General features: G+C 39.4%; 1 protein-coding gene across 1 annotated transcript in view; it reads left to right on the plus strand.

The window, feature by feature from the left end:
- Positions 1-358: 358 nt before the first annotated feature.
- LOC127623250 (potassium voltage-gated channel subfamily G member 4-like) overlaps positions 359-12,604 on the plus strand; it is a 44,394-nt gene continuing 32,148 nt past the window's right edge. Inside the window, exons 1-2 of the mRNA XM_052097606.1 lie at positions 359-531; positions 1,775-2,707. Coding sequence (XP_051953566.1) covers positions 1,958-2,707 — 750 coding nt within the window. The 5' untranslated portion in view covers positions 359-531; positions 1,775-1,957. The remainder of the gene's footprint in view (positions 532-1,774; positions 2,708-12,604) is intronic.

Below are 12,604 nucleotides of genomic sequence, written 5' to 3' on the forward strand. Positions count from 1 at the left end.
AGTTTGAACTCACGAGGGACAAAAACAGATGTTCTGTTGCGAATTTGCGACTGCAGACTATTCTGCTTGTTTCATTTTCAAATACATTAAAATCGTCTTTGTCACCACGAAAGCGGTTAAAATGGGGTTAAAGTTTCTAGTATCCGTTTTTATCACGCGCTCAGTTCCTTTGACGCACACATGAGACATCGCAAACTAGTTTAAAATAATAGTCAGTGGTAAGTTGTTTGTGTGGGTGCGCGAACTTTACCTGACCAGGGTTTTCTATCAGTCTCTACGTTAGACTTCGCTTTAAATTTAATTTCTCTCTCTCTCTCTCTCTCTCTCTCTCTCTCAGGGACAGGGTTGATGTGTCAGCAGCGCATAATTTTCGCAATCTAACACATTTCCCGCCTCTGACTTAAGCGTTACATCAAGAACCGTTAGTTAAATAGTGAAGCGAGTTTGTTTTAAAGGATATGCAGCATTATGGAGCGTATATGTCTGTGCTGAAGAAAGTGAGGACCGGTTACTGTGGAGTCGTGTCGAGGGGTGAGTTGGGACTTTTAACTTTGATATATATATATATATATATATATATATATATATATATATATATATATATATATATATATATATATATATATATATATATATGCATTCGTTAACTTTTGCTTTTGGTCTGGCAGTGAAGCTTTTTGATTAGCTTTAATTTAATGCCTGTTTGTGCTTTCGAAGCCTGAATCTATTCTAAGATGTGTTTCGAATCTAATATGGAAAATGTTTATACACAGAAGAAGGACAATTAGGCTAGATTTGAACTAATTTTTTTTATAGTTTAAATAAAAACATTAATTAATAACACAAAATTATTAGTGCCACTAATATAAAATTAATCTGATTATTCAGTAGGCTAGCATAGTCAGAGGTTCAGTGACTTTTTCCATAAATTAGCATTTTTTAGGCACATAAAGTCACCCTTGAATATTCCTGTGTTTTGTCTGCTGTTGTTAAGGTCTCTGTTTTTATGTTTAGACAGTTGAAATTATTTAGTCAAATCATTGTATAAAGCACATAACATATATCTGAACCAAAGTATAAGTGATACAGTTAAAAGTGTAACTGTATAACTGAGGAAATTATTGCTGTAATAAACAAAGAAACAATGAATAAGGGACAAAAAGTGTAAATATTTCAGATTAATAAAATAAAATATCTTCAGTACTATTTTGCCAATCATTAGCAACATTTTTACATCCTTCCTAATTTCTGCCTCATTTTAACACTTAAGTGTGACTGTGAAGAATCTTGCTCCACTCTCTGTTTGCTCATCAGACTGTACTGTAGATAATGTTCCTGACAGAGCCACTGGGATGCTCAACACACTTCCCTCAATTAACTTTCCACACAGTATAGCAAGCTTCTCTCCCAACGGGAATACTCTTCTATTAATAAATAGTTTATCACTCTCACTTTCTCCCACCCTTTCCAAGCATAATGAAACACATTGACAACAGCAAATTATTCAGTGTCTGTAAAGAGTTGTAGGATGCCTGGAGGATAGAGCTCAAATGCCCAATCTCCAGAGACTTTTGCGGGTTCACTCAATCTGTGTCAAAGAGCATCCTGCTTTATTGAAATTAGGAGGAGCATGGCTGTAAAGATTACCTGTGAAGGATAACATTGTCAAGTAATTTCAACAAAAAGCAATGATTGCTGGTTATTGTACAAATGCAAAGTTAAGGTAATTGTTTTGCCTTGTTGACTTTTGTTGTCTTCTTGTTGTCTCTAACAGTGTGTAAATGATGTGGACTGTTTGGCTCTTCGCTGAACTCTGCATTAGGTCCTATGGGATCCACCTTGGTGTTTTTTGGATAAACATCTCAATGCCCAGCACCCAGGTAAAAAGCTAACACACAACACTTAGTCAACTTGAACATAACCCTACCGCTTGGTCAACATTTTCTTCAATGCCACCATGCCAATTATCAGCAACGCGAACCATGACTTCAGCAAGCTCTCGGTCAGTGACGACAGCAGCTTGGACCACATCTTTACAGAGATCCCGGAAACAGAAACTATCAAAGGTGTGTACTATCAACGCGCCCAGTTCATTCGCCGACCAGAAGATCTGCTTTCGATGGACCATGGCCTGCAGGCCCTTATCAACGTGGGGGGAAACCGTTACACCTTCCCCTGGAGCACCCTGGAGCAGTTTCCTTTGACACGCTTAGGACGTCTGAGACCCTGCAGCAGCCCTGAGGAAATCGCCCGAGTTTGTGACGATTATGACGAGGCACATCGCGAGTTCTTCTTCGACCGTAGCCCCAGTGCATTCCGCATTATTCTTAACTTCCTAGCGGCGGGAAAACTGCGTATGTTACGGGAGATGTGTGTGCTTTCGCTGCACGATGAGCTGAACTATTGGGGCGTGGAGATGGCGTACATGGAGCGTTGCTGCAAGCGCAAGATGTACACGCGTATCGAGGAAGTCGCGGAGCTGGAGCGGCGGGAGGAGGAGCGACGTCGGCACAGTATGCAGCTGTGCCCTCCTGTCGAGGAGACACGTTGTTGCAAGTTCATGAATGGTTTGAGGGACATGGTGGAGAACCCTCAGTCGGGCTTGCCAGGAAAGATGTTCGCCTGCTTGTCTGTGTTGATGGTGGTGGTGACAGTGGTCAGTTTGTGCATCAGCACCATGCCGGACCTTCGAGAGGAGGAGAATAGGGTGAGTGTGTACAAATGCTGATACAGCGAATGTGGCAGAAACTCAAGCAGATAAACATTTGGTCTGTATATTCTCTTGGCAGATGTTTTTTTAGCAAACCAACTTACTGGAAATAGAGTCATTTATATGTAAATCCATCTGTAATTGCTTTCTGATGAATTGCTCAGCTCTTTTTGGTGTAGTCGGGCACATTTTACTTCTGTGCATTTTTGCCTGTGACCACATGTCAGGATGTAAGCAGCAAACACCAAACACATGTTCTCTTGTCAAACCCCCCTTCGCCTCAGGTAAAATGTGACTACATTGCTGGAGGTGTTCCTGGTCATCATGCAGACCTTTGTGAGTTATTCCTAGTGAGGAATAATGAATGCACCTCGGCAGTGCTCTCCAATGTCAGTAAATACCCAGAGTGTAATGAGCTGGACTAGTGATGCCTCCGCAATGTCAGCAAACACACACCTAGTATAATGAACCAGCTCCTAAGAGATTTCTGGAATGTCAGCAGGCACACAAGGGGGTCTGCTTGACAAGACTAGACCTTTTTGGTGCTAAATGACTATGCATTTTAATTGCCTTAGGTAGACACCTCACTTCATCCAATGTGGTTGTTGTAGACAGCATGTGGTTTCTGTTCACACGTTATTGCTTCCATACAAAAAAATTATACTGTGTGTGTTATGCTGTGTATGTCAAGTTAAAAATCTGGCAAAGACAAGCAGTGTCTAGTCAGTGACACTAGCATGTAGTGTCCAACAAGCAGAGTCCAGCTTTCTACTGGAAGTAGCAGGACTGTCATATTTAATTCCCACTGCTGGGCTGTTTGTCACTGTCGCTAGCATGGTTGAACAGGAATGGCCTGAGCATGGAGTCATTCATCTCTGCTCATAAAAGTGTGTACGTGTTTGTTTGTGTGTGTGTGTGTGTGTGTGTGTGTGTGTGTGTGTGTGTGTGTGTGTGTGTGTGTGTGTGTGCGCATTTGTACAATGAGTGATAACATTATATATATCTCCCAGAACTTTAAAATTATTTTTGTGAAGTCGAATGTGAGGTATGTGCAGATGTTTCACAGTTCATTAACATTCATAAAGTTTAATGCCACTATAAATTTATATGTGACATTTTATCTTAGAGCTCAATTTGAGATTTTGGAAGATGAGGCAGAAAATCTCTAGTAAACAAGAAACTCAAACACAAGTGTAAACATGTGAGAAACAGTGTGGAGAACACTGTGTGCAAACTCAAAATGAGCTGAAAGATAAATACAGTGAATACATCCAGCAACTCACTGGCTTAGCTGAGTATTTGACATCACTGTGATCCTAACAGACCCATGTAGAAATATACTTGGTCTACATGAATCTACTGTATGTATCTATCTACAGTGGCCCTGGATATACTGTACACACAATATCAAACCAAATGGTGTTTATTTTAAAGAGACAGAAAGCTCAAGAACACTGAAGTCAAGCAAAACATTGGACAAAAAAGTTAATAAGGTTTTAAATTGTAATATGTAAAACAATAGATATATTTTTTTCAAATTAAGATAAAGTATTTGGACACTTTCTGGTTGTCAAAATGTGTGGAACATGCTCACAGTTAATGTGATGAACTACACATGTGGTTACTCTGTTAGGACACCTTTGTGAACTTGAGAGGTACTAACTTCATACATTCATTCAAATTTCACTTGTGACCAATTGGTTAAGTCAAAAATGGGTAAGAACAGTGAAGTTAGTATACATTTTTAAGTGTCTAAATTCCTTTTGGGGCCACTGTATACTCTCAAGTATGCTCTCAATTTGACATTTGAACTGTTGGGTTCAAATTAAACTGTGGTTTAAATTTTAAGTGTTTCCACTTGAGACTGTGACAAGGGTAGAAACGAGATAAACACTTATTTTGTAGCATCTGAAAATACTCTTTAAACACTTTTAATCAAGCAACCTTGGGAATCAGTCTGGTGAGATCAAGTGTGTTTTGCACTTGAGGGCAGACTATGTTCTCATAATCCCAAACAGCATTTAATTCATTGTTTAGATAACAACAAATACATTCTTGTAAGGTGATAAAATTAGTTTTATCAGGCAGCATATCCCCTAATACCATTTATCTTTGCTGGAGCTTCTGTATAGTTTTCTTACAGATTTGTATATGTATTATACCATTTCTTTTAATTAACCTTCATTCTATTGTGCTATTGGTTATGTTTTCAAGCCATATAGTATGTGGATGAAAGGATTAAAACATTAGCTAGTAAACAGAATCCATACCACCAGTGGTATTTGTGATCTACTCATTTTTCCTTTTATTTGCCTCTCTTCACTCCAGTCCTGTTTTCTCTATGTCAAATATACATTCAGATTTTAATTTTCTTCTTTTGGGTTGTCTTCACTCTGCCCTCTTATCTTTTCTCTGGCTTTTCTCACCTTCACTTTTGTTTCTCCTCTCAACCCATTCTTTTCCCCTACCTTTCCCCTTTTATCTCACTTTTACCGCTCCCCAGGGCTGCAGGTGTAAATTTTTGCTTTTTTTTTAATCTACAGCAGTGAGGACTCTCACTCACCCAGTGCTGGTGACACATACACTTATTCATTGTGTGCGTGGAAGTGTCTTGTATTGTTCAAAGTAAACTTGTACTGCTTGTATGCCTTGAAAATGTTTGGGAACTGGAAACCAGTTCTTATTTGGAACCTGCTGCAAAAAAATTGCGTAAGCAATTAACTGTTCTTGAACGTGCAACTTTAAATGAACCAAGAATTCAGTTATTTCTGGAAAGTTGTTGATATAAGAATGTGTAAAGACTCACATTATGAGTTTTGTTGAAATTAGTGGTATTTTATAAAAAAAGATTATGAATGAATAAAATATCCTAATTAAAATGCCTGTGTGAAATCAATATGCAAGAACCTGTTCTGTTAAAATAGGAAATTGTCTTATCAGGCTGCTAAGGGCAGTAAATCCATAAAGAATTACATTTCTTATTTCCAAATATTTATTTCTCAAAAACACTAAAGGAATCGTAATGGAACCGTTAAGTAACCGTGATCATTAAGAGGAATCAGAACAGGAATTGTTAAATTCCTTACAATTCCCATCCCTAGCCATGATAACTCAAGACTCTGCAAATGGCTTGTATTAGAATATTTGCTCATTAATTTACTGTTTTATACACAAAATGACCTGAACTGAAAAATGTAGAGAGCAATAAACAATGAAGCATGATGTTTTCAAGCCAGTGTTTTTAATTTGACTAAAAGTCCTTGGACAGTACCAGTACCAAGACCGATCACAATTTTGCTCATGAGTAAGTCACTTAACCCCAGGAGTGCTGTTCTTAAAATCATTTAATTGTTAAATATAGGGCTGTCAGTAACAATACCAAAATTATAGTAGTCAATACCTGTAAAATCAAGGCTGATATCATTGCTTTATTATTATTATTTATTTTTCAAATTTTACTACTGATTTGCTATCAATGTACTGGTTCTTTTGACATCCTTAGTGCTGTTCTATGGTGCAATAGTGTGATTTTGCAGTTCAGAAACCGTTGTGATTTATTATGGCTTTTAAATATTATTTAATTATATTTTTGCCTTTAATTCAATAGGATACCTATAGGATAGAGCAGAAGTAACAAATGAAGTGGAAATAATAGGGAGAAGATGGATGGGCTGGGAATGAAAACGCCCCAAGCCGGAACCAAACTCAGGTCAACTGCATATAAGTGCCACTGTGCAAGATGTTGGAGCATATGCACCATGCCACATATTCATCTTTCAGCTTTTCTGATGGTGTGGTGATGCTTTGGAATTTAATGTATGTGGACACGGCTAAAAGTTTTTCCTCTTCTGTTTGCTCATCTTTGACTCCGATATAGTATCTGAAGTAAGTAGTTTCATCCATCAGAAAACTCATTCCACAAGTTGCCTCATCCTAGAATTAGAGAAGCATTTTTCTATAGCATACCTGCTCACTTGGATCTTCCCATATTATTTTCTTGCATAAAATGTGCAAGGTACACTTTGTGCACTGTGCGCCTTGCTCTCCCTTTGGCTCACTTTCTATACTTTTACATACTGCATAGATGTACAAACACATACACAAACAGGGGCGTGTGAAGATGTTTAGGGGTGGGGGGGTCTTATTCACCACATCATAAATACGATAAAGAAATCATAGGACCTTTATAAAACACGTTAAAACTCCACAAAGCAGTAACAAATTGGTGAGTACACTAGTATTTTTGACCATTTATTACTAGTGCTGGAAAATGTAGCCATTAATTTCTGCGATTAATACTTCTTTTTTTTTTTTTTTTTTACTTCCTTCATGTGATAGTAGGTAGTTTTCCTGAGTTGTTCCTAGCAGGCTATTCAGCCTCACAGGCTCTGATTAGGGTGGGGTGTGGTTAGGACATCTGCTGCCTGCCAGAAACAAACCCAGGCACTTTTTGTACAATGGCGAAACTACCAATATTTTTCCCACATTCTGTAGCTAACATTGCCATATAAACATTTTCAGGAGGTACACGCTTGACTCAACTGCACATCCTCGCACAGAAACTGATTGTGTGGAGCAATGCATGCTTATTCATTTAGTACGAAGCATGTCCCGGGCATAACAAACATGGGAGCGGATTTACTGTATTGAGAATGAAGACTTTATCCGCAAGTGGGCGAGTGATGCAGGCAAGCTGCCGTATCTCTTTGCATCCAGTGAAAACGCTCACTGAATTTCATCTGAAACTGTTTCAAAAGCAAAACCTCCCGAGAGAGTCCCAGTGTGCGCGCGATAGAGTCTGAGAAGAAGGACCTGTCCATTCAGCAAGCTACGCCCAGGTATACTTGTAGAGACTGAATGGCAGTCAGAGAAAATAATCGTTTTGAGATTTTAAACTTCAGCATTCATTATGTTTTATATCTGCATTTACAGTATAGTGTCTAATAATGCATTGGCAATGTACTCTTTAAGTTTCTCTTACCAATAAAGTTTGATATGAATTGAATCTGCCGATTTGATCCTATTATTAAAAAAAGTCTTCTGGAAAACATGTATAAAACATGTGGCATGTATACATATGCTTGTATCAAAAATTAATACCTTTACAAATTTGTCTAATTAACTCTATCCGGAAAAAACAACAACTTTAAAACTTAAAAGATTTTTACATGTACACAATTAAAAATTTAAATAAATGATGACTAACCAATTTCTTGCAAGTTCTTTGACACAGAGTATAAAGTATATATTTATGATGATTTTTTTTAATCACGATTAATCACTGAACATTTTCACAATTAATTAGTTAAAAAAAAAAATTATCAATTCACATCCTTACTTATTACATATAACATATTTGACCGAAAATAGTGAGACATTGTATGCACATGTAACATTATGGTCCACTTTAACACGAAAAGTCAGGTTAACATAAAAACACAGATCCATTCAGTCCATTGAAGCTGTTGGATTTATGGTGCATTACAGTGGCTTCTCCCACTCTTACATCAGTTGAGTGCAGAGAACGCCTCTGGGCGCTTCAGCAGCCTAAAAGAGTATATTCTTCTTCTAAAAGAGCATATTTCCCTTCTAAAATAGTGTCACTCACGGAGAGCATCTTTTTAAAGATGCCTTTTCCGTTTGTGTATATTTCCTGGTTGCGATCGTTACCTCTCCGCTTCCCATGGCCACTATCGAGGCCGTGTCGGTTAGCACTGGTAGGGATTTGGGGACCAATTTCTTGCAAGTTCTTTTGATTTCAGAGTATAAAGTATATATTTATGATGATTTTTAAAAGTTTGTAGTAATTTTCTGTAATTAATCACGATTTATCACAGAAACTTTTCGCAATTAATTAATTAAAAAAATGTTAATTGATTCACATCCCTACTTATTACATATAACATTTTTGACCGAAAATAGTGAGACAGCTATGTACATTGTATGCACATGTAACATTATGGTCCACTTTAACACAAAAAGTCAGGTTAACACAAATTGCGCTATTTAAATGACTAGTGGGCTGTTTTACACTGCCATATAAAAAAGCGACCCTGCGCTGCAATAGGAAAGAGTCAAAAAATAAATAAATAAAATAAATCTGAAATTTGCATTTGTATCATCATCAAACTTCTGACTCTTCGAGTTGAACCGCAGTGTCATGTGTGTGAAAGTCAATCAAGAGGGACAATAAAGGCTAATCCTGTTTCTTATATAGATGGATTATGCTTAACTATTTAATAAGAGCATAGGTTTATAGCCTGCTTACAAGTTAATTTAAATTAAATGCCTTGCTGAAAGTGTTCTTTTAAAAACACAATTGACTATACGTACACCTTGAATTAGAGGAACAAGTTACTGCATAAATATATAAAGGAATCATATACTGTATAAAACACAACTCAAATGCAGGCTATTACAGATGAAATTGTATTTCAGATTGTGAATTTTAATAACAAAATTGATGTTGGTGTACATTTCTATCGATCATATTAACAATAATTCAGCAAATAATCATCAAATTATGGAGAACAGTTTTTTTAACTTGGCATATATCCAGATGTGCAGTGTAGTGAAGCATACTTTTAGCATGTTTAAGAGATGATTCAGGTGTCTGGATCACAGTAGTGTAGTGATGCTGTTCAGTCCTTTCAAAGTTTTCAGATAACGGTGGGCTGCTGAATCGGCCCGCAACATCAGAATTGCATTCAGCAGTGATTTTGTGGGTAGATGTGCGCCGTTGCCTGATGAGACCGCTTCAGCACTGGCTTCAGACTCAAGTCGCGAGATGGGCATGGCGCCACGGTGCACACCGCATGCTCATCACTTGTGTCTGTCACCATCTGTTCAGCCCTTGGTCCGACCTAGCATTCCTATGGGCAGGAGTTCCCCTAGGCCAGGTCTCCAGGCACGTCGTGGTTACGACAGATGCCTATTGATCTGGGGCAAGCATTTGTTAGTCCGGACAGGCAGCCTACGCTCTCGTCAAATGTCGCAACTCGCCCGCCGTCGCCTCCTCTTGAGTCAGCAGCGACTCAAGTCCTTGCGAGCCACTCATATCCTGGGCAACCTCAACAGCACAGCTGTCGCAGCAGGTCACGCTCAGGGGAGAGTGGAGAATCCACCCTTAGGTGGTCCATCCGATTCGGTCAAGCGCAGGTGGACCTGTTTGCTTCCCGGGAATCCTCTCACTGCCCTCTCTGGTATTCTCTGACCAAGGCTCCATTCGGAACAGACGCACTGGCACGCAGCTGGCCCCTGGGGTTCCGCAAGTATGCATTTCCCCATTGGGCCTAATTGCACAGACATTGTGCAAGGTCAGGGAGGACCAGGAGCAGGTCATCCTAGTGGCACCTTATTGGCCCACCCGAACTGGGTTCTCTGACCTCGAGCTCCTCGCGACAGCCTCACCCTGGCAAATTCCCCTGAGGAAGGACCTTCCTTCTCAGGGACGTGGCACCATCTGGCACCCACAACCAGACCTCTGGAATCTCCTCTTCTGTCCCTTGGATGGGATGCGGAAAACGTGGCCTACCACCGGCAGTGGTAGAAACGATCACTCAGACCAGGGCTCCCTCGACGAGGCACCTGTATGACCTGAAGTGGCATCTGTTTGCGAAGCGGTGTTCTTCCTGATGCGAAGACCCCCAGAGTTGCGCAGTCAGATCAGTGCTTTCCTTTATGCAGGAGATGCTGGAGGTGACCTCACCTCCATCAAGAGGATAGGGGACCTGTAGGCATTCTCTGTCAGTGAACCATGCTTATTTTTCAGTCCTTATTTTTTGAGCAGGTGACTTGTCCCTGAGGTGCAGGGTACCGGTTGATGCCTACAAGTGCGTTGGGGATAGTTACGCGACAGCCTGGTGCGCTGGCTACGAGGCACACAGAGCTCTGCCCGTCTCGCACTGCCAGTCAACATAACACAGTTCAGTAGTTGTGCCGTTTTCCATAGGGACCCCTAGTGTCACTACATCGACACATCGTCTAGTGAGAGACAGAAGGGGAACATCATGGTTACTAACGTAAACTCTGTTCCGTGATGGACGGAACGAAACGTTGTGTCCCTCCTGCCACAACACTGAACTACCTGCTGAAATGGCCGGGACCTTGTCTCGGCTCCTCAGTGCGAAACCTGAATGAGTGGTTGCATTCCAGCTCCTTATATACTCGTATGTCTAGGGGAGTGGCATGCAAATTCCACTCGCCAATTTTCATTGGCCTTTTCTCAAAGATCAGAGATGTCTGGGGCTCCCAGGAGTGACCCCTAATGTCACTACATCGACACAACGTTTCGTTCCCTCCATCAAGGAATGGAGGTTACGTTAGTAACCATGACGTTTTGAGAATGGTTCTAATTTACAAATAATTTTACATATTTATTGAAATAACTATAGGTCACTCCAGGACATCCCTGTTTTTGGCTTTATTTGTGTCTTTTGCTGTATGCTTCAACGAACTGCCTGTGGGAAAATAAATCACCCTTGAAGTCCCACTACTCTTGAGGACTGTAGCATGTTTTCCCCTGGGACTTTTTTTTAACTAAGCTTTACCTATTTTTTTCTTTTTTACATCGAAGGTATATTTTTATAACGTTTCTTAAATGCTTCCCTCACCGGTATTTTTAACACTGTCTTGGATCTGTTTGGATTGCTCTTGGTGGTGTATAAGTGTTTCCTTGGAAATACATGGATGCTTCCAAACACAATTCTGAAATTAAACCATATTCAATCACGTGAAACACCTCAACTGCAGGAAGATGGACCTTTGTTTACCATCTGATGCATATTGTACACTAAAATGTCAAGAGCTGATGAGATCCAAAAAATAAGTCTTCCAGGAAGCAATGTTTTACCATGCAGTTGCAATGAATGATTTTGATTTTGAGAACAAATTAGTCCTTCAATGGTGTTTAAGCAGTTGGTAGCCAGTTTAAAAGTATATTATCGTGGTAGCATTGGTTTCAGATTTACATGTTGTGGGACATGTCCCTAAACGTCACATGGGACAGGTAAATCTCTCTGTGGTTAGTCATTTTACATGCTGGTCAAACTTCCTGTTTTAGTGAGTGAGCCATAGTAAGCCACAATGTGCTCCAGACTTTAATCTAGTCAAAATGTAGTAAATGTCAGCCTAGTGAGAATACCTCACTGTTACGATGGTTAAGTCAAAACACAGTAGTGAATTGCCTAATATTCTTTTAACACAGCTTTTTTTTTTTACTTCAGTGTAATTTCTTGACATTATGAGTTCTTTGTTCTATAGTTCTAACTAATTCTCAGTTATACACCAGGGTTACATGTTCAGTTGAAGTCAGAAGTTTACATACAAAGAGGTTGAAGTCATTAAACAATTTTTTTAACCACTCCACAGATTTAATATTAGCATACTATAGTTTTGGCAAGTTGTTTAGGACAACTTCTTTGTGCATGACCTGAGTAATTTTTCCAACAATAGTTTGCAGATGAATAGTTTCACTTTTAATTGACTACATCACAATTCCTGTGGGTCAGAAGTTTACTTATACTAAGTTAACTGTGCCTTTACGCAGCTTGGAAAATTCCAGAAAATTATGTCAAGCCTTTAGACAATTAGCCAATTAGCTTCTGATAAGAGGTTTACTGAATTTACACTACCTGTGAATGTATTTTAAGGCCTACCTTCAAATTCAGTGCCTCTTTGCTTGACATCATGGGGAAATCAAATAAAATCAGCCGAGACCTCAGATATTTTTTTTTTGGAAATCCACAAGACTGTTTCATCCTTGGGAGCAATTTCCAAACGCCTGAAGGTACCATAAAACAATAGTATGCAAGTCTAAACACCATGGGGCCACGTAGCCATCATATCGCTCCTGAAGGAGACACATTCTGTTTCCTAGAGATGAACGTAGTTTGG

This window comes from Xyrauchen texanus, chromosome 29 (genome assembly GCF_025860055.1).
Source record: "Xyrauchen texanus isolate HMW12.3.18 chromosome 29, RBS_HiC_50CHRs, whole genome shotgun sequence".
NCBI lineage: Eukaryota > Metazoa > Chordata > Actinopteri > Cypriniformes > Catostomidae > Xyrauchen > Xyrauchen texanus.